The 23382-nt window shown below is 39.8% G+C and overlaps 1 protein-coding gene across 1 annotated transcript in view; it reads right to left on the bottom strand.

Annotated features, from left to right (window-relative positions):
- Nucleotides 1-22868, bottom strand: part of ARHGAP28 (Rho GTPase activating protein 28) — a 195088-nt gene extending 172220 nt beyond the window's left edge. Inside the window, exon 1 of the mRNA XM_029922266.1 lies at nucleotides 22747-22868. Within this exon, the coding sequence (XP_029778126.1) occupies nucleotides 22747-22868 (122 nt within the window). The remainder of the gene's footprint in view (nucleotides 1-22746) is intronic.
- Between the last annotated feature and the right edge of the window lie 514 nt (nucleotides 22869-23382).

Genomic DNA, 23382 nt, shown 5'->3' with positions numbered 1-23382 from the left:
CTTTTAAAAACGTTTTTAAACGCTAATATGAAGGAACTTATTTTTAATTAGATAAGAACAGTCAATCTCATGTCAATGTGATTTTTTTTTTTTTACTTTAAGCTTTCAAATTATAAAACTGTATGAAAATAAGCATAAATATTCCAAAGTCCCTTTCAAAGAATCATTCCTGGGGCACCTGGGTTGCTCAGTCGGTTAAGTGTCTGACTTTGGCTCAGGTCATGATCTCAGTTCGTGGGTTCAGGCCCTGCATCTAGCTCCGTGCTGACACCTCAGAGCCTGGATCCTGCTTCGGATTCTGTGTCTCCCTCTCTCTCTGACTCTCCCCTACTCATGCTGTATTTCTTCCTGTCTCAATAATAAATAAACATAAAAAAAAGTTTTTCAAAGACTCATTCCTTCAAAAAGAAAAAGAAAGTACAAAATAAGCTCACCTGTACTATTTCCCACTGGGCACATAGGTAGCACCAGTTCCTTATTTCCTTGTCCCCTTTCAAATTATAGCCTAGACTCAGAACCACTTAACTAAGTGGTTTATTACTCTATTTTTACCCAATACTCCCAGGTATAGTGTTTATAGCAACAACAGAAAAGAAAAAAGTCATCAGTCAGTGGGTCAAAGACAAAAGCAAGTTGAATGATTATGAGCACATCAAGAGGAAAAAACATAAACCCTTAACTTGGTGTGACGATACTGACTGCATTTCTTAGGAGCCTGACCTCCGCATTCCTGAACCGTGACCAGAGATGATACAGAATTGTTGAGAGGAGCAAGTGACCTCATTGTTACCTGGCTGTGCTCTTCGGCTGAGAGGAGGCAAAGCCTGTGTGTCACCACACAGCAATTCGAGGGTAAGAACTGACCTCACCCCAGATGAGAAGCTTCCAGAGCCCACTTCACAGCAGTCCTTTCCACTTAGACTTCAGCAGCAGCTGAAGTGGATGTAGCAGCTGATTTTGCTGAGCCTGGAACCTCTGTCATTGAGGTCTGTGTCCATGGGAGACACAAATGGTCTCGGATGTGGACAGAAAAGATGGTGAGAGAGCAAGCTAGAGAAAGAGGACCCGGAGAAAGCTCAGAAGGAAATCTGAACGTTGAACACCAATCAGGTCATTACTGACTTGTGATGCCAGTGATACAATCAGAATAGAAAGGAAGGTCTGTTCTGCTGCCTGGTTTGAATTTGGGCCTGAGGACCCAATAATTGATGATAGCATTCATAATCTTTTGAAACAGTTCCAGAAAGTGCAGTCGCTCCACTCAGTAAGAGAAAGAATTCCATTTGGCCCCACTCATACTTTCCCTCCAAGAGTAGTAATGGGGATTAATAAAAAACATGGCAGAGTAGAAATCTTATTAGTCTACCAAAGGTAAATGATCACTGGCCAATTTGTAAAGGGAGCTAAAATTAAATTCTTAATATGATTTAATGTCAATTAAATGCTTACAATAAAGAATGACCACCCTGAAAATTAATCTATTTAATAGTTAAAATATAATCAAATCAGTCTGTTTTACAAATGTAGCCCTCCATCCTCTCTAACTAAATCCTATTTTATGAAGTTGGATTTGCCAGATGCCTGGAATATTTTTACGTTTTTGGAGATATATCTTCAAAGTGGAAGGAGTTTTGCTATTTTTTATAATAGGAAAATTGGCTTCTTGTCTTAGCAATTGATAATTAACTTCATAACCATAGAGAATTTCAAAGACAGAAAATCAAATAAAAATCAGGAAAGAAAATTAAACAGCAAAAAGCATGATTTGCACAATTACAGAGAGACAGCATTCTAGTATTCTGTAATCAATCTATGATGTTGCCACTCTTATTAGATCTGGCAGGGCCACCCCCCACGAGAACCAGTGGATCCTACAGACACCCTACGGGAGTACACGTGCGTCTATATCCTCTGAATCATCCCAAGCTACTGAACCCTAAATTAGATGCTGTGTTTTAACAGGAGACATATTAGCTCCAAGTAGAGGGACTGCTGCACAATGAGGTCATGGAAATTTTACTTTTACAATGTGAAAAACAAATGCATTTCCTTTCTCAGTCACAATTCACAGCCTGGGATTGTTGTGTTTTTATTTTTGTGTGTTTCGGGTTTGTTTGTGTTCTTTTAATGAGCTAAAATCTGACTAAGTGAAAATATAAGCAACTAACCATGTGAAACCTGACCCTAATTATCATTTTCCTGTGTTTCTTCAGGGTTTCATTTTCTATTTCTTATTTTATAAGAAACTGTCTTCTGTAATCAGTTTTTTTTTACTTTTTATGTTTATTTATTATTGAGACAGAAACAGATCATGAGTGGGGGAGGGGCAGAGGGAGTGGGAGACACAGAGTCTGAAGGAGGCTCCAGGCTCTGAGCTGTCAGCACAGAGACCGATTCGGGGCTCGAACCCACAAACCGTGAGATCATGACCTGAGCCGAAGTTGGACACTTAACTGACCGAGTCACCCAGGTGCCCCTTCTGTAATCAGTTTTAACCAGAGTCAGTTATTTTGTATTTTGGCCTTGGAGAAGACACGTCGAACATAGCCCCCTTCCCTCCATCCCATCAGTATTTACAAGGCGTTTTGTGGGGCGCCTGGGTGGCTCAGTCAGTTAAGCGACCGGCTTCAGCTCAGGTCATGATCTCACGGTTCATGGGTTCGAGCCCTGCGTCAGGCTCTGTGCTGACAGATAGCTCAGAGCCTGGAGCCTGCTTCAGATTCTGTGTCTCCCTCTCTCTCTCTGACCCTCCCCTGCTAGCTGTCTCTCTCTCTCTCTCTCTCTCTCTCTCTCTCTCTCTCTCTCTCTCTCAAACAAACAAACAAACAAAACACAAGATGTGTTGTCGGGTAGGGTACTGAGATCCTGAGGATAATGGCTCCAGCTCTCAGGGGATGGGGCGCAGCTACAAAGACAACATCATCTTCTTTTTGGAATAGTAAGTTGAGGGTTGCAGCAGGCCCTGGGTTCACTGGGAGCACAAAGGAAACAAACTGGTACCGGATAGAAGAGAAAAGGAAACGGTAGTGACACAGGCTTTCTAGACAATGTAACCTGGGACCCAAAGACCAAAGATGATAGGCCTTTACCTGGTGAAAAAGAATGGGGAGGAGGGTCTTCAAGCAAGGGAAGAAACATGCGCAGAAAGGGGGCAGAGTGTTGTGGTTAAGAAGCACAGGCTCTGGTAAGTAAATTTTCCCACTATTTTCTTTGTTTTAATTTATTTTAATGTTTATTTTTAGAGAGACAGTGTGCGTGCACATGCGCACAAACAGCGGAGGGGAGAGAGCAGAAGAGACAAAGGACCAAGTGTGCGGCGCCGCACCAGTAGCGCAGAGCCCAATGCGGGGCTCTAATGCACCAACTGAAGATCATGACCTGAGCCAAAATGAAGAGGCAGTCACTTAACCAACTGCGCCACCCAGGCGCCCCACCACAATTTTCAAAACACCAGCAGCAGAGGTCTTGGAGTGAGGCCACTCCACTTGGGCAAATGACACACCCTATGTGTCATTTCCCAATCTGTAAAATGAGAAGCAAAATAGTACCTACCTCTTAGGAGTAAAACCCTTGGGGCTTTAATTCACATAAAGCACTTGGATCAGTGCCAGCTTTATAGGCCGCACTAAATAAATGTTAGCATCTATTGTTCTGTATATAGACCCAGAGACAAGAGACAGCAGGATACCTTCAAGGGCACGATGAGTTTAAGTTGCCTTCTCTAAACAGAACAGTCCAGTAGACAGAAGAAGGAATCCAGAAAAGAAAACTGGGCTCAAGTTTATCTAAAAAGGTATTCTGAAAAAACATGTTTGTTGTTTTACTTTTTAGCTATACAAGATGATGGATGTTAACTAAACTTGTTGTGATAACTGTTTCACAATATAGGTGAGTCAAACCATCATGTAGAACACCTTCAACTACTCAGTGCTATACATCAATTCTCAATAAAATTGCAAAACAAGAATTAATTTAAAAAACAAATGACATTTTGAAGATATCACTTTTTTTTCAGATGTCCTCACTGAACTTTAAATGTGCACTGGGGTATATCTTTGAAGCCATCTATACTTCAACTGCTACTTGAGAATAACCTGTCAGTACAAAACAATGTCTTCCAGCCTGAAAATGTCGTTTACAAAGGGCAGGCAGCTCCTCCCCACTCAAGCCACGCCTTCTATCCCAAAGTCTGAGGAGTGCACTTTTACATCAATAGATGCCAAGCATTTCCACAAAAACCCACATTTGGTTTCACACACACCCTTGGATAGTCTGTGAATGGAGGAATGTTATGTTATGATGCCACATGTTATATAGGAAGGAATGACAGGAGAACAATATGCGACAAGGTAATGGGTCCTCCCCCATAAAATAATAGTACAGCAATAGTAGAATATTGGAGGCTTGAGTTACTTACCATCTTAGTTTCCTCATTGGACAAGTAAGGCTAGATGTTTTCTAAGGACCCTTGAGACCTCAAATGTCCTGTAAACTACTTGATGAACAGGGTGTCTGGAATCAAGGAAGAACAGAAAACCCCGAGTAAGAAGGCATATCTGTCCAGTCCAGAAATCTGTCAGATAATGCTACCAAGGAATGTTTACAGGAGAGGGTGGTATTTTATTTGGCTCTTATGTCTCTAATTTTCCTAGAAAGACATACTATATTTTACTACTCAGACTTGCTAACTTTTCTTCAATCTCTATTTTGAGGGTAGTGGGGCTACTGAATAGATAATGTGCAAACAGACTGACTGTTTTAGCTCAAACATTTTTATGTCATGTTGTTATGATTATATTTACTAGACGTATACTAAAAGCTTTATCCCTAACCTCAGAAATGTTCCATTTGCATAAACAAACATTTCTCTCTGTCTGTGACTGGTGGTCACATGTGCAGAGCACACACCTGCGTGGGGATCTGGAAAGGAAAAGGGCCTTGGACTGTGGGTGTGAGGGTCAAAAGGATTATTTATTTTGTCTTCCTATTAGACAACAATTTGCATAACTTCCACTTGTCATATGTGAAATACTGAGAGGCTTCCACTTCCTCTACAGCTTCCTTGAGAAGTGGCTAAAACTCAGCACCTTCTTATGCCATGATCTCATTACAAGTTGATGCCAACATTTTTCACTTCTGAGAACAGAACTATCCTATTCATACAGGTATTAAATTGTAAGCCTAGGCACTCTGAGGCTCTGCCCAGTCAGCTCCCTCACATTAGCCCGAAATGCCCACTCCACAGACACTGCCCAGCATGGCAATGCCATCCGGAAGTGTCCTGACTGTAGGGAGACAGAACGGAATGGCAGCCTCCACGCTGCAGGCATTCTAGCTGGCCCCCAGGTTAACCATGGGCTACTTTTATGCTGAATTTCTCTTCCATTTGCTCAAAACTAATCTCTGGGTACTAGAGAAACAGCCCTCTCAGGGTCTATAAAATGACCATAAGAGCTATACATGTAAAGATCCCCAGGATGGTGGGGGGGGGGGGGCGGGGAAGATTTTAAATACTAATCTGACCAACATCTTCTTAACCTGTGCTTCATGAATCACCTACAAATGCAGGCAAATCTGTACAACATACATATGTGTACTTTTCACAGGAGCCTAACCCTTTTATTAGATTCTCAAGGAGTTATAGGATTTGAAAAAGCTAAGAACTACCTGATAAAAAAATAGTTCTTTTTAAAAATACGACTCAAGTCCCTAAGCCAGAAATAACAAGAAAACATAAAATGCATCACTTTTTCTTTCATTTAAATATCTTTGAGTAATGAAAATAATTCCAAATTAAAAGACAGTATTTGCGATACATGTGCAGTTTCCGAAAAGTTCTCTCACTTCACTAGTTCATCAAATAATTTTGACGAAAGTATTCATAATTTGGCTTTAAGTAAGTTCATCCTCATACCAGAAAAAAAAAAAGATATCCCGAATGGAAAACAGTACCCCAAATTAGGTAGTGCTGCAGTAAACGGATCATTTAATTGAATACTTGTTGAATTTCAGGTCCACTCATGCTTGGGTATATGGAGAATTCTATTCTAGGGGCAGCATCATTCCAAGAAGGCAGAAAACCTGCAACTGAATCTCTTTATCACTTTCCCAAAACAGACAGGGTTGCATTCCATACTCCCAGAAGCCATTGACTTAACTGCAGCTGATCAAGTTTGAGATGACCTCCAAAATCTGTTCTTAGTAACATTCTGGTCTTCATGGAATCACTGAAATGCCAGCGGGGGTTGAGGTTTCATTAGTGTTGAGTTTAAGTCTTTCCCCTCTGCCTGCCCTGTAGCCCTCTTGTTCACAAGCAGCTAAAACTCTGTCACCCATGACACCCCGCTGTGTCATCCAACCACAAGGCAAGCTAACTGGGGGCAAGAGCTGTCTACTGGCTCGACTAAATATGAAGTCTGAAGACGGGGACTTTGAACCACTAGGATTCTGGCATATGTTTAGGATTATTATTAAGCCGGCTACCTCCAATTTGTAAGCGAGTTTCTATCAGGTATTTGACTGGGAGGGTACAGAAACAGAGTTCTAAAAGAAGTTTACATTTAAATTGGATTCTTTCCAAATTAATTCTTCAGAAAATTATATGATATCTATAAAGAGTTAAAGACAGCCTCCCAAAGTGAGGTCTTTTTTTATTAATTTGTTTTCATTGCTTTGGCTAAAACAATTAGTATCTCTTTAATAATTCATTTGTTAAGCCAGCCCCATTTCACAAATAAAATCCTGCAAATGTGTGGATAGAATCTACTACTACTTCCCTCACCAATCCTGGGTATCTTCAGGCTGATTACTGGACCCTTCCTACACCCTCTCTTTGACCACATCCCCATCCATACACTATGCACATCACACAGTATATATCCACATGCCTAACTCAAACACCATTTCTTCAATGAAGCCAACCCTGTATTCTCTTCAGTAATGAGTTCAAGCCCTGCAGTGGGCTCCATGCTGGGTGTGAAGCCACACACATACACATACAAACACACAGAGAAAATATTCAACAACATGTTCACACACTTCTTGGAAGTCTCTGGTTTATTCTAATTGCATTGAATTTATTCTAATGTACCAATATAAATAGAAATATTAAATATAGTATATATAATATTGGTTTAAAAAAGTGAGTTATCAATGAATGGTCTCTTTAAACCTTAACAAACAGACAAAAGAAAGTGCTGTGGCAGCCTTAAGTGGTATCCAACATTCCTGTTAACTGGGCTACCAATTTATGATCATCTGAAAAATCAGTTCTGCTTACTGGACAGGCTCTCTTTTTCACAAAAAGGCTGAAAGACAAACACTTACTGATACACCGATACCAACTTGGGTATGCTGGCGGAAATAAGCGAAACTCTACTTCGAGTAACAGAAGCCACTAACACTGGACAACAGCTTGTGCTTACTGCACAGACGGCTTTGGCACCTGAGAGATCAACTAAATAAGCAAAATGAAGAAAAGGAAAGGTGTTATTATACAATTAGCACAGATCCAAAGCCATGTTTTGGTTAAACATCTAGGATTATCTAATTACCTTCATTTCCTACTTACTAAGAGAGAAAAACAGAATTAAGTGTTCAAAGACTCCCTAGAGATCAACTAATCAATGGAACCCCTTCATTATCCAAATAAAGAAACAAGTGTGAGCTGAGTTCGATCTGACCATAATCATTTCACCCAAAGTGTGCATGGAGTGGTCTCTACCTCCCTGAGGAGACTCACCTCACCCAGCCTCAGTGATACCAGGAAGTGACTGCTATGCCTTTTCCTCCCACGGGCTCTTCTGCCAAAGGCACTTCCTGCTTGCATTCCTCCTACTTACCTATGCTCATCCGTTGTTGTTTTTTTTTTTTTTTTAATTAAAGCTTAGTTGACATCCAGTGTTGAATTAGTTTCAAGTGCACAACATAGTGATTTGACAATCTGATACATTATAAAATACACCACTGTAAGTGTAGTCACCATCTGATGCCATCCAACATTATTATCATATAATTGACTATATTCCCTATGCTGAACTTTTTATCCCTATGACTTATTTATTGTGTAAGTGGAAGCGTATGCTCATTCTTGAAGACTTTGTTTAGCTAACAACTCCTCCGGAGCTTTCCTTAATGGCTCTATCTCTCTCACCAATCTAACCTCCAAGTGGCAGTTACACATTCTCTGTTCTCCCAGAATACCCCACACACTGTTCCTCAATTGTTCTTCTCACCATTAAATACCAAGTGTCCACACTGGGCCACTGGGCTGGGGTACAGGGGGAGAGGTAACGTTTCTGTCTTCAACGAGCTGTACTTCAGAGGGGGCTGAAATAATCTGGGAAGCAGTCGGTCTATTCTCATTGATGGATGAACTATTAACTATTTTTGTAGTCCCAGAACCCAATACATGGTATACAGAGGCTTAAAAGATGCTTGTTCAACTTCACCTTTACTGTAAAAATTGGAGATTAAGTTCTTGTTTTAATGAGTAAAATAACCCTTAAGCAAAATTTAACCTTTAAAATGGAGGGTTTCTTTAACTTCTCTTCATGATCCTTTTCTGACTTTTGTGTCAAAGCATACTCATTTACAACTGTCACCAGTTTTTTATTTTTATTCATTATTCTTCACTTCATAGCATATTGCCGTGAGTTTGTGTTAAACTATGAATAAAGGCTAATTCAGTGTATTCTGAGAAAGCAGGGAGCATGTAAGGTCAGAACGGTATATTCCCTAACAGAAATCCAAGATTTCTAAAAATCATAGCAAACTCTGAAAATGTCATCATATATTTGAGAGATTAATTATTATGAATGAATTGTTCATATATATATATGTACTTAGCACTGTATTAGGCCAGGGATGCTGACACAAGGAAGACACGGCCTTGGACAAGAACAAACTCCTGGCCTTTAGAGAAATCAGCTACAGAAGGGCTGCTACTAGGTAGTGGGTAAGTGCAACCCAGAAGAATGTATGAGGTGGGGAAGGCACAGAATTGGACATGCCCAACTTGATTTGAGGAGGAGGCAGCTAGGGAAGAAGATGTCATAAAATAAGTGATGCTCAGATTCTAGAAGACTTCCCTGGTAGCTCCCCAACTGAAGGACAGATCACATGTAACATTTCAGCCTCCACCACCTTCACTCAGCAACCTTTTGTTAAGACTCTACTGACCTCCAGGCCCTTGGATGGGGGAGGGGAAGGTAGCTAAAAATTCCACACTGAAAAAACAGAGAATGTTCTGGTCTTAACAGTGCTTACCTACTACTGTGGGGCTGGGGTTAAAGTTTTACCCTATATGCAAAAAAGTTATCAAAGGATTTTAAATAGGACCAAATGTGTTTGAGTATTGCATTTTAGAAATCTACGTTTCTTTCTTGACTTTGACCGAATTTTCAGCTTTTTTGGGGTAAGTCTTACAAGCTCCCTCTTTCAGTCTGTCTTTTCTCTCTCTGCACCTTCCCATAAGCTAAGTTTTTATAGTAAGTTATACTTGCTGTTTCCTCACCTCATATTCACCCTTCAACCTGCAGCAAACTGGCTTCCACCTCTACAACTTTATTAAATCCACCCTACAAACCCAGGGGACAGGGGGAGTTCAGTTTTAACATTATTGGTCATTTAGCCACTTCTCATAAGGCTGTCTGCTCATTCTAAATCTAATGCCTTGGTTTCCAGAATGCGCCTCGGCTCTTCATCTCCCAGTGCTCTGCCCTTTCCTATTTGGCACCGCTCCCCAGGTTTCTATCTTTGTTCCTCTACTGTCTCTATGCTCTACTCTCCCCTGCCAGATCGCACACAGTACTGGTTTTAATTCTCTCCTGAATGCAGACCTTTCTCATGAATAAAGAGCTCAGAATTTTCAGCCTTGATCTCCCTCCCAAGCTGCCAGCAGGTAGAGCCAACTACCAGCTGGACATAGACACTTAGTATAAAACTCAATTTTCACCTGCTAGACTCATCTTCCCATCTACAATCTGCTCATCCACCAGAATTCTCAATTTCGGTTAATAACACTCCAAAACAGAAACCCAAGTAATTTTCTCCTGGTCTCCAGTATGCATTTAATCATCAAATCATACCAACTCCATCGCTTGTTTCTCCTCCAGAATCCATTACCCCCTTTCCTCTGTATCCCTACAACCCTTTATCATCTTTACTTGAACACTGGCATTATCATTCTAAATTATTTCTCTCCCCCCAGTCTAGGTCATCCTTAAAACAATCTCTTACACTCCCGAGAAATAGGGAGTTGTAAGATTACCGCTGTGACTTAATGGATTTTAATTCAATAGCTCTGAATCCAACTTAAAAGAGTAAGAATGACCTGAATTGGGTATGAACAGGTTGGTGATGGAGAGTGGAAGAAACAGAAGAGAGAACAAGCCATGTGAAAATTGGGTTAACTTTAAAGAATTCCTTCTTAAGACACAGAAAAAAGTCCTTCCATGGACTCTAAAGAAAATTGGTGTTAATCTCTTTTAATTCCTATAATAAGAACTATTTTAGAGTCTGGATAAGTATCATGTTTGTTTAAGATTGGTATAATAGAAATCAGCTTCACTCCAGCTTCTGCTAAGCAGTGACTCATGTTGTTTTAGCTGGTGTTGACTCATTGCCCCACAAAGGATGACACAGCTTTAAATAGGCAGAGCATGGCCTGGTTTTTCCAATTACAGGCCTCTAGCAACTAGAAGAGGTAGGGGTCCTCTAGCACGGAGCTTTCTGCAACTAAGCACAATTAAGACTACAAAAACAGTTGCCAGGTCGACCTTGTAATCACTGAGCTTTATAAATGAGAAGGGAGAGAAGTTAAGTTGTGGTATGTTAAAAATCACAGGGGCCAGGAATCCTCTGTTTTTCAAAACAAAATCTGCGGAAACTTACAGTCAGCTCTTTTCCCATTTAATTGCTTACTCTATTGAGGTCAGCAAATGTTTTTCTTTAAGATTCCAATGAAAAGCCACAGCAAGTGTGTTTTCAAGACTCTCCACGTTAACTTGGTGAGATAACGTAGGGGTAGCTGTAACCATGTTTGAAAGGAAACTAAGGAAATGCCATTCTCATAATTGTTGCCACCTTTTCTCTACTTCTATGCCCTTAATGTTTCCCCCACCGCCATGATTTCCGCACTGTTAACATGACAGCTCCCAGAGCACAGGAGACCATGTTGTGGGCCTGAGGGGGTGACCAGGGTCAGCAGAATGAATTCAGAGTCTGGCTCAACAAGTTATGATTCCTCATGAAGCTCTCAGCAAGACACTTTCCCACACTTTGCTTCCCTGTTGTACCACAGAGATTGTTCCTTGTGGTCTTTACTCATGAGGAGTCTTTCATGATGCTTCATTGCTATTTGTAACACCCTCTGAATTTTCTGTCTGGTTAAGAATAGTTAGAAGACACTCCTAAAGATACAGCAGTTAGCAGAGAAGTCCAGACCATGTTTGTTTACATATAACTACAATGACTGTCCAATCTCTGTAGTTCTGGTGTCCCAAGAATCTGAGTTTTTCAAAATGAACACCTTGCGAAATAAACACAGGTACACAGAGCCGGAGGCCATTCTGACTTTGACGACTCTCCTCTCCAGATGACTTAAGTCCAGACAACAGTGGGCCCTGAAATAATTTTCAAAACAAGAATCCTTGCAGGACAATTTAAGTCAGCATTATCCATGGCTCCAAGATCACTGATGGCAAAGAGCTCTGCTCAAACTTAGAGAAGGCAAGGCGTGGCTCAGAGGTCTGGACTGCCACAACCTACCTTACCGTGTTTAAATCTTTGAGCAAGATTTAGAACAAAACTGATTCTCAGAAAAGTATGGCCTAAGACTGCATTGGTCTCTTGGTTGGTTTCCAATCATGGCAAGGCAAAAACCTGACTGAATATTGGGAGAGAAAATAGGAAAGCCCCATTAATTCTCATGGAGTTCTGTTTCTCAACTTGCATTAAGATTTCTCACATTATACCATTTTTCACAGAACTATAACAAAAAATCCTACTATTTATATGGAGCCACAAAAGACCCTGAATAGCCAAAGCAATCTTGAGAAAGAAAAAGCAAAGCTGGAGGCATCACAACTCTGGACTTCAAGTCATTTTACAAAGCTGTAGTCACCAGAACAGTGTGGCACTGGCACAAAAACACACACATGCAACAACAGAACAGAGTAGGAAACATGGAAATAAAGCTACAATTATATGGCCAATTAATCTTCAACAACGCAGGAAAGAATACACAATGGGAAAAAGTATCTTTTATAAAAATTTTTTCTTTAATGTTTATTTTTGAGATAGAGAGAGCACAAGGAGGGACAGAGAAAGGAGACACAGAAACCAAAGTAGGCTCAAGGCTCTGAGCTGTCAGCACAGAGCCTGATGCAGGACTCAAACTCACAAGCCATGAGATCATGACCCAAGCCGAAGTTGGGGGCTTATCCGACTGAGCCACCCAGGCACCCCAAAGACACAACAAATGGTGTTGGGAAAACTGGTTCAGGGGCGCCTGGGTGGCTCAGTCGGTTGAGCGTCCAACTTCGGCTCAGGTCATGATCTCATGGTTCGAGGGTTCAAGCCCCACATTGGGCTCTGTGCTGACAGCTCAGAGCCTGGAGCTTGCTTCAGATTTTGTACCTCCCTTTCTCTCTGACCCTCCTCTGCTTGCTCTGTCTCTCTCTGTCTCTCAAAAAGAAATTAAAAACATTAAAAAAAATTTTTTTTTAAAGAAAGAAAGCTGGTCCACTACATGCAAAAGAATGAAACTGGAACACTTTCTTAAATCATACACAAAGATAAACTCAAAATGGATTAAGGACCTAAGTGTGAGGAAGCATGATATTCCTAGAACAGAACACAGGCAGTGATTTTTCTGACATCGGCTGTAGTAACATTTTTCTAGATATGTCTCCTGAGGTAAAAGAAAATAAAAGCAAAAATAAACTATTGGGACTACATCAAAATAAAAAGCTCTGTAGAGCAAAGGAAAAAATCAATAAAACTAAAAGGCAACCTACTGAATAGGAGAAGACATTTGCAAATAACATATGTGGTAAAGGGTTAGGTATCCAAAATATATAAAGAATGGATACAACTCAATACCCAAAAAACAAATGATCCAATTAAAAAATGGGCTGAAGGCATGAACAGACATTTCTCCAAAGAAGACATCCAGATGGCCAACAAACACATGAAAAGATCTTCAACATCAATTACCATCCAGGAAATACAAAGCAAAACTACAATGAGATATTATCTCACACCTATCGGAATGGCTAAAATAAAACATATAACACAGGCACCTGGTGGCTCAGTCAGGTGAGCATCTGATTTGGCTCAAGTCATGATCTCACAGTTCATGTATTTGGGCCTCGCATCAGGCTTGCTGCCGTCAGTGTGGAGCCCACTTCAGATCTTCTGTACCTCTCTCTCTCTCTTCCCCTTCCCTTGTGCACTCTCTTTCTCTCTCTTAAAAATAAATAAATCTTTTTAAAAAATGGCATAACAAACAAGTGTTGGTAAAGATGTAGAGAAAAAGACAGAGCCCCTGGGTGGCTCAGTGGGTTAGGCATCTAACTTCAGATTAGGTAATGATCTCACGGCAAGTGAGTTCAAGCACCACATCAGGCTCTGTGCTGACAGCTCAGAGCTTGGAGCCTGCTTCAGATTCTGTGTCTCCCTCTCTCTCTAATCCTCCCCTGCTCATACTCTGTGTCTCCCTCCCTCAAAATTAAATAAACATTTAAAACAATTTTTTGTAAAGATGTGGAGGAAAAGGAAGCCTCTTGTACTGTTGGTGGGAATGCATTTGGTGTAGCCACAGTGGTAAACAGTATGGATGTTCCTCAAAAAGTTAAAAATAAAACTACCCTAAATCTGGTAATTGCACAACTGGTATTTGCCCAAAAAGTATAAAAACACTGATTCAAAAGGACACAGGCACCCCTATGTTTACAGTGGCATTATTCACAATAGCCAAATTATGGAAGCAGCCCAAGTGTCAATCAATAGATGAATGCATAAGGAAGATGTGATGTGTGTGTGTGTGTGTACATACATATAACAGAATATTATTTAGCCATAAAAAATAATTTAACCTTGTCATTTGCAATGACATGTATAGAGGTAACGAGTATAATACTAAGTGAAATAAGTCAGAGAAAGACAAATACCGTATAATTTCACTCTTATGTGGAATTTAGGAAACTAAACAAACAAAAAAGCAAAGGAAAAAGAGAGAGAGAGAGAGAGAGAGAGAGAGAGAGAGAGAAACCAAGAAACAGACTCTTAACTATAGAGAACTGATGGTTACCAGGGGGGAAGTGGCTGGGGGGCTGGGTGGAAAGGGGATGGGGATTAAAGAGGGCACGTTTTGTGATGAGTTTAGGGAGTTGTACGGAAGTGATGGATCACTATACTGTACATGTGAAACTAACATAACACTGTATATTAACTATCCTAAACTTAAAATATTTAAAAAAATAATTTATTGGAGCTCTCCCTGAAAAGAGAAAGAAACAAAAAAGAATTATGCTATGAGTCAAATTGCAAGGAATGAAGTGAAAAAAATATTTTTAACCATGGAAATCTATCTTAGTAGTTAAATAAAGCAATTAATAAAACTAAAATGAGAAGTTCTAAGAGCTACTAAGAACATCAACCTAAGAATTAAAAGATTAAAAACTGCCCTCCCCCATTTCTGCACCGCCCCCCCCCAAAAAAAGCCACAGGAAGACTTCCTGTTACTAATTGCTTAGATCTCACTTTCTTGGTCAAACTGAATGACTTCTCCAGCATGTCTTATCTACTTTAAAAAAATGTGACCTAAGATTGCATGAAGGGCAAGAATATAGCTTTTAAATTAATGGAAAAAATTCCTAACATTGCACTTGCTTCGAGTATAACACAATGGTTCAAACTATTTCTATCCATTCACATTTAACCCACTGCATGCTTATTACATTAAGACAGAATAAAAATGATTGCAAAAGGAAAGAATAAATCAAAACTGGTTTGTAACACCTACTATGTGTAAGTTGCTCATTTTCTAAGGAGGACACAATTATAATACTGTCCCTGCTCTCAACTGACCCATGAGCAAACTGAGACAGGAAAACACTAAATCCATAATATACTAAATGACATTTCAAGATTTAAACAACAGGAAAAAGCACCGGTTTTGGAAGGGCTGGGTGAGAATGATTATCTCACTGTGTGACCTTGGGCTACTTCTCTGTGCCTTACTTTCTTCCCGCATCCCAGGACTGTTGTAAAGATAAATGAGATAATATAGGTTAAGCTAAGTAAGTTCTCAATAAAAATAGGCCTTTAAAAAAAAGAAATAACACATAGGACAATACATGATTAACTGCCAAATGATCATTCTGTTATGACAGGTGAAAACTCTCTGGCTACTATTGTTAAGGAAATTTGCTAGAGAGAAGTTTAGTCCTTACTTCTCTGACTACATTTATTCTCTTTTGTTTGGCTCTTCATTTCCAGCTACTTATATATAGGTTTAGTTCCAACCACAGCCATGTCCACTTTACTGTGTGAATTTTTAGGTGCAGTAATGAGAGTAGGGAAAAGTGTCAAGGGAAAAGATCAAATGTCATATTATTAATTACCAATGCCATTTTTGTACTTTCAACATTTTTTCTAAGCACCTGTCAGCTTTCTCCACAGATCTGAAAATATAAATACACTGATGGACCTTTGTATAAAGGCAAATGCATTGGCGTTTTCTAAATTGATTTTCATCAATGAATACTGAACAGGAAACTTTAGAGGGATTCTTTTCTCTATACATTACAGATGTACAAAAGTAAACTTTGTGGCTAACCACAACATTTAACATTGATGTAAAGACTTCTCTTATACATAAGATAATCAGCACCCCAATTTAGAATTACTTGAGTAGTATAAATAAATCTCAAGTGTTTGACAATTTAAAAAATTCTGCACACTACTCTGTCTTTAGCTTCCTGTCCTCTCCATTGTGTGCCTGTGCGCAGTCATCATCTGTCAGTCTGAGGGATCACAAGTGGAATGCAGAGGTTTAATGAGTTTGTAAGAGTAACATGAGACAAGGCAGCTGGTTCTCTGAGTGATACTTAGTGTATGTTCTCCCACCCCTGGAATCATTGAGCACATAATGTCTGCCAAAGGAACAGTTTTGTCTATAAATTCATTTATTGAAGAGTGATAAAACACATTTGATACTGAAAAAATATGTCATAAACCCCAGATATTTAAGATGAATATGTAGTGAAACAATCTACTACTTTCTTTAGCTTCCATTTTAGAGAATACAGCAGATGGATGCCTTATTAATTTGTTCTGAAGTTTATCCCCTAGTAATCACAAAGAAATGGGCATGTGAGATTCCACGAAGAATGACACATTGCACAAAACTTGCTAACTCCAGTCACTAGAACACACCAAGACTGAAAGGAAACAAGCAAACCAAGAAACACTACAGAAACTGAAATAAATGCTATCAAAGTCTTAATGTTAGAATACATGTTCTGGTCCTCTGAATAGCATTTTCTTTACATAGTTCTCTCAGCCCTGATTATCCAATGAGAAGTAAAGCATAAAGCATGTAAAAACAACAACACTAAAAAGAACAGAAGTATGACTAAAGGGTTACAAGGCTGCCTTGAGAAATAATGACAAAAAATAATATTTAAATTGCAGAAGACCTAAAACAATAAACCAACATAGGCTATTTACTATGAATGCATGTAAACTTTCACATCCCAACAGGGTGCCGTGACTACATAGAACACTGTAAATTATACTGTCTTTAATGATGACAGTCATTCATTAAGAAAAGGTTCATTTCTGCCCTAGTTAGGGGTATGCATATGCATGACCTTATAGTTCCATCCAAAGAGGCTTACAACAAAATCTATCACTTAAATGGATAACCTTATTTCTGAAATTTTCTTCTGAGAAACATTTTATTGTCTTCCTCTGCTTTGCTCCATAACACTTAGCTTTTAATTTTTGCTGGAACTGATGCTATCTAGAGACCACAGATTGAGAAAACAGAGAATAGGAATTATGTCAGAAATGAAATAATTTGGTATGAGTGGAATGAGAAGAAATTTTTATTATACGTAAATTAAATGTTTACTTTAGTTACAATACATTTGCAAAGGCTCAAGTAACATCTTAAGGACACTGGTAAAGGAAAAATATTTACCAATAGATACAGACATAGTTCTAAAAAAATAGATGGCCTCAGTGATACTCTCCAGGCAAAGTGGGATTTAACAACTACCCTCTCTTAATTTAATTTAGTAGCCTTTGGATTATTTTTCTCCTGACTATAAATAAAATTTTGCTTCCAAAAAATCATGGAACTTTGAAAATTAGGGAATAGGATTTATAATCTCAGACCAGATGATATTAAACCATTTTTTATATTTGGTTGATTTTTTAAGGAAAGGGTGATAAAACAATAAAATAAGACAGAATACTGAATGTGAATTTTATAGTATATAAAATATATCAATGTTGAAGAATTGAGAAAAAAAATCAGTAGAGGTAAGTTTGAGAAGAAAACAGGAAATACTTCATAATCACAAAACATCTCCCCCAAGTTACTTATTAATTATATAGGGGAAACAGTAATTCACCAGTAAAGAAACTCAGCAGACACCATTTTAACCAGGTGATCAGAGCCAACATCAACATCAGTGAGATAGAACACCATCATGTCCCCTCTAAATATAGTGCATTTAAGAAAGGCCCAACATCATCCTATGGAATTCTTACCCAAAATGCACAATTTCTATCTTACCATGAGAAGACATCACACCAATCCAAATTAAAGAACTTCCTACAAAACAATCAGTACTCCAGAAGTGCCAAGGTCATAAAACATTAGGACAGACTGTCAGAGATTGGAGGTTTGGGAGGCAAAATGAAATTCAATGTGGGATCCCAAGTTCAATTTTACAACAGAAAAATTCTAATTTTAGCAGAAAAAGTGATGAAATCAAGATAAAGTCCACAGTCAACAATATGCACCTGTGTTAATTTTTCAGATTTGAACATCAGACTAGGGTTATGCACAATGGTCACATTAGGAGAAACTCAGTGAAAGTTACATGAAACACACTGTACTACTGTGGCAAGTTTTTCAGAAGTCTATATCAAACCAGAAAGTTAAGAAAAGTTACCTTTATCCTCACAAATGTGATTCTATAGCACCCGCGTTCCCAGAGTTTTTGTGGATACATTAAGGATTAATGATCAGGGAGAAGTGAGCAGGTTAAAAATGGACAGAGCAACTGGCCAAATGTTTAGCCAAGTGACATGATCAAAGGAACTGTGCCAGATGTTTTCCACCAGCTCCACACATAGAGGCACCTACGCTCAGCAGGGGCCCCAGTATAAAAAGAAACCAGAGACACCAACTCTGGTTTTAACCATAACATAAAAAATAACCCATAAATATCTTAATCCTCTCATAAGAATCCTATTTCGAGGACTATTTCTGAATCCCCTAGAAAAAGATTCAAAAATGAGTTTCTGCCCCAGATTTTAGTGTACCTGTGTATATGTCCAGAAGCTCATACGGACCTATATAAGTACTTAATTGAACAAGAGTTTGCACCTTGAAATAACTTTTAATTAATTTCCATCATACCAATAAAGATGGCGCTAAGAGATGCTAAATTTAGGTTTTTTTCCACAAAGTACAATAGTTATTTTCTAATCATCATTAATTCCATTTTAATCAAATCATTCCTATGACTATGCATAGTTATGATATTACAAAACAATATCCCCTTTATAAAAATTTTAACATTGCTGCAGAATTAGAATTCCTAGGATAACCTTGGTTAGCTTCTTTATTTGTTTTTGAGGAAGAGCTGGTTCTCTTCCTCTTCTATTTATTTCTCTCTCAGGGAGTTATGGTACAACAAAATGAACGTCGGAAATACTCAAGGCCATTTTATACTATATACTCACCAAAAAAATATTACATATATTTCCTATAAATAACTTGGAAACCTCTGAAAAACAAGCTAGCCAGCTTTATCTTCAGCTACCTTTCATTCTGCAAGTGAAATTACTTTCTATGTATATTAGTATTTTCACTCTGGATTCTGAATAAAAGTCTATAAGCATAACCTCTTTAAAAGTCCCACGACTATAAAGACAATCATTTAACAGAACTAAGAATCTACAATCCTCCATTCTCTTTCATCATTTACAAATGGAATGTAAAGATAGAATGTGAAATAAGGAATTACCTTCCCTCCTCACAACAAATACTTAGTACTTGAGTCTTTTTGTCCATGAATAAATTTTGGGGATAGGTACCAAAAATGTTTTACTCTCCTCTTTACATCAACAACAACTGTGATTTAAAGAGGTAACACTAGGGGTGCCTAGGTGGCTCTGTTAGGTTGAGAACAGGACTCTTGATCTTGGCTCATGCTCAGGTCATGACTTTGGGGTTTGTGGGATCGAGCCCCAAGTCAGGCTCTATGCTGACAGCAAGGAGGCTGCTTGGGATTCTCTGTCTCCCTCTCTCTGCTCCTCTCCCACTTGCACACTCTCTCTCTCAAAATACATAAATTTTATTTTTCTTATGAGACTTTTTTTTAATGTTTATTTTTGAGAGAGAGAGCTCGCACAGAGAGAGGGAGACAGAACATTCGAAGCAGGCTCTGCTGACAGCAGAGCCTGACAAGGGGCCGGAATTCAGGAGCCATGAGCTCATGACCTGAGCCAAAGTCAGATGCTTAACTGACTGAGCCACCCAGACATCCCAATAAATAAATAAACTTTAAAAGAAAAGTGGTAACAATAATACAACTACCAATTATTAGATGCTTCATTGGTATTGGAGACCAATCTAAGCAGCTGTAGCAAGGTACCCAAGGCCACATGGTAATAAATGCCATAGATGTGCATGGGGTCCAGGAGCCCAAGCCCAAGTCTGAGTAACTGGCAAGTACACTTTCTTCTGGCTACTTATTGTAATAAACTAAAATGGGTAGTCTCTGCGGAAAGTGCCGTGGCCACCTGGCCCCTGGGCTGCAGAGACACAAGGGGAGGCACGTCACGGAGCAGCCATTACTCAGCTCCAGCCAGTGCTGGCACGTGGCAGCAGAGGCCTGAGTCACTGGATCCTTTTTTTTTTTATTATTATTTTTAAGGAGAAGCTGGCAGTCCAGATTTATATCTGAAGCCCCTTGACTTCAAAGTGTTGCCACTATTCCAAGCTTTTTTTTTAAATAATCCTACTGGTCTGAAGGCTAAAGGGCCACATTCTCAAGGCAGGGACTTTGTCTTACCCACTCTTGTATTACAAAAGCATAAGGTGTGGCTGGCACATAGTAAGTGCAGAGGTACTTCTGTTATTTAAAATCCTGCCATTTTATCTTGGCCATTTTATAATCTTGGTAGGAATTCATTAATTTATTCAACACATCTTTACTGAGCTACCACAATAAAGCAGACGCTGCTCTAGGCACTTGGACTACAATGGTGAACAAAGACAATAATGAAGAGTGAGACACAGAAAGAGAGAGATTGAGATTATATTCTAGTAGGGAAAAATAGGGCCCCCAAAATCAAAAGCACATAAAGTCAGATAGAGTGGAGGCTTGGAAAATGGGAAGATGGTTTGCTTTGAGTTGAACTGTTGCTACTCGGAGCTCAGGAATGAGGACACAATAGTCCATGCTTCCTAGTGCCGTGCTGGTCACTCCTCCACAAATATGTTACACATATGTAAGCAATTTAAAGGAAAGCATATTCTTGAAAGAGTCCTTTCTTCATAAGAAGAGCAATACGATCTTGCTCCTTGGCTTGAAAGGAAGTATTGATCAGTAGTTAGTGAGTCAAAGGTTAATAACTCAGTCCTGATTATTTCTGTTATCAGACTCATGATTGATGGTGTCCTCCGGCTCCATGTAAATACAGGAACTTCTTTTGATTGTTGTTACTGGGAACCAAGGAATTAAGCGATTCTCTCGTTATTTAGTTGCAGGGGACGGGGTCAACTATCTCCCGTAGCAGAGAGTGGTACAAAGACTCCTATACAGAAGGTGAACTTGGTCACTAGAAATGAAGACTTGGAGCAACATAAATCTAACTGGCAACCACCGTATGACAAAACACTAACTGACACACAACTCTCGCTCTCATGCATTATCATTCCACAAGACCACATGCTGAGTTAATGGAACTTCTCCTCCAGTTTGCTTTGGAAACGGATGTAGTTTCGGAAGACCCAAATGGCACAATCTGGCTATTGCTCCTAGACAGCTGCTGGGAGTTACAGACAGGATGGCTACAGCACGACCATCTAAAAATGCACAAACTAGGCCCTGCTTCTCATCAACTCACTGCTATCTAGTTAGTTACTCATAATCTAGGTCATTAGAGTCAAGGATAAGGTTTAAGAAAAGAAAGCACCCTAAAGACAAATGCAGTTTGTATCTTCAAGCAGGCTTTTTTAAAAATCATTGAAAATCTTCACTGCGCTCCTAAAGCTGGAAGAAAAATGTTATTTTCTTACTGTCTTTACATAAAAATAAGATTTCACTCAACCTGCTCTTTTTGGAAGAAACAATATTGTCTTTGTTAGTCAAGCCTAACACAGATCTCATGCCAATGTAGTTTGTTCCTCTCGTGGATACTAGCCAAAAGGATATTCCTTGAAATAAAATCACAATCTGTTGAAAGCTTCGCAAATCATTAGGAGACAGAAGTAATCATTATCACATAGCCAACGATAAAAGTATGAAGAAAAGAAAATAAAAATAAACTTGATGCAAAAAAGCACATCAACCCTCATACTTCCCACTTGTAAAGAAAACCATTCATCAGTGGATCCATAGTAAATACATAGCTATATTTAACAAGCAAAACTCGCCCTAAATAGGAGCCGGATATCAAACCATGTCACTTATTATTATAACACTTTTGTCTGTCCAGAGAAATTTCCTAAGGGTCTAACATTTTTGTTTAGTTAATGCAAGTCACATTGGCCTTGATCTTGCATCAAACAGATAAACACTGATACAGAGTAATTTAACCTAGATCCCTGCTTTATTAAATCTAAAATACACATAATGAGATGTTATAGACTTCTGTTGACCTAAAAGAAATAAATGATAATTGGATTTACAGCTTTGGGTCAACATCAGCAATAATAAAATAATACCAATATTATTTATACAGTCGAACGGTTTTTAAAATCTGTAAATAAAACTGTCTTTAGAAGTCTACTCAGACTGACTTTTTAAAGACTCTCTCCAGCTATGCTGTAGCTCAGGTGGCATGCAGTTACTAAAGAAACTCTCAATGGTATTCGAGGATTTAGGATAATGTATTCAAAACTTTTTCCTTTTCTGTTTGCGTCTCATTTTCAATGATTTTTAAAAAAATATTCTCCAATATGTCAATGGGTGAATTTGGAAGAAATGAGGCATACGCTTATTTATCATCAAGTTGTATCAAGAACACAGCTCAGCTGCTAACCTCTGCTAGCCAACGACTTTAACCATTGTCGGCTGAGACTTCTTCGCACTTCCCACTAGCAATCAAGGACAACACAAAGAACAGCAAGTAGGCTCACGCAACTAGTCCACCAAAACTTGAAACAACAATCAAAGGATGGTGCTCTTATGCTCCGGCAGAAAACACAGCCGGGAGGTGAAAGCCCTAAGCCCGGGAAACCTCTGCTCCCTTCAGAGCAGCTCTGGGTACCTGCTGCCCGGGTGGCTGGCGACGGCCCTGGGCGCACAGCGCGGCTCGGAGCTGGGCGGCTGAGAACGAGTGTACGAATGGTAGGCGGTCAACACCACGCCGCCCGAGTCCTCCACTTCCATCGTCAGCCGTGCATGTCCCCGCTCCGGCCCGAGAACAAAGGCGGGGACCAGCATGGACCAGCGCACCGGGCCCGGTCACCAACGGGGCGGTGTGGCCGGTGCAGCTCCTAGTGTCTAGCTCCGGCAGCTGTCAGGGGCGCCCCGGGAAGCCGGCCCCGCCCGCGGGGCAGCCCTATTAGCAGGGACTTAAAGACACGCCCACAAGCCCCGCTGGGGGTGGGGGTGGGGGTGGGGGCGGGGGCGGGGAAAATGCTGGAGGCGGGGAGGGGTGACGGGAGGGGGGGGCGGCTAGGGCCAGGGCTGGGGGTGGGTGGAATCTCTGTTTCCAGGAAACTGGAAACCCGCTGTGATCCTTCGGGGCTCGGGCTAGCTGCTTTAGCAGTTGTTCTTGCTTTGTTTCTTTTTATTTTCCTTTTCTCAGCTCTCCCCCCAAATGGGACGCTTATCCCATTGCTAGGAACATTTCCTGCCTGGCAGCAAGAAGTAAGAGAAAGAAACCTTGCCTTGGGAGCCT

Source organism: Suricata suricatta, chromosome 14 (genome assembly GCF_006229205.1).
Source record: "Suricata suricatta isolate VVHF042 chromosome 14, meerkat_22Aug2017_6uvM2_HiC, whole genome shotgun sequence".
Taxonomy (NCBI): Eukaryota; Metazoa; Chordata; class Mammalia; order Carnivora; family Herpestidae; genus Suricata; species Suricata suricatta.
Note: the sequence above shows the minus strand (reverse complement) of the source record. Positions and strands in the feature narration are given on the sequence as shown.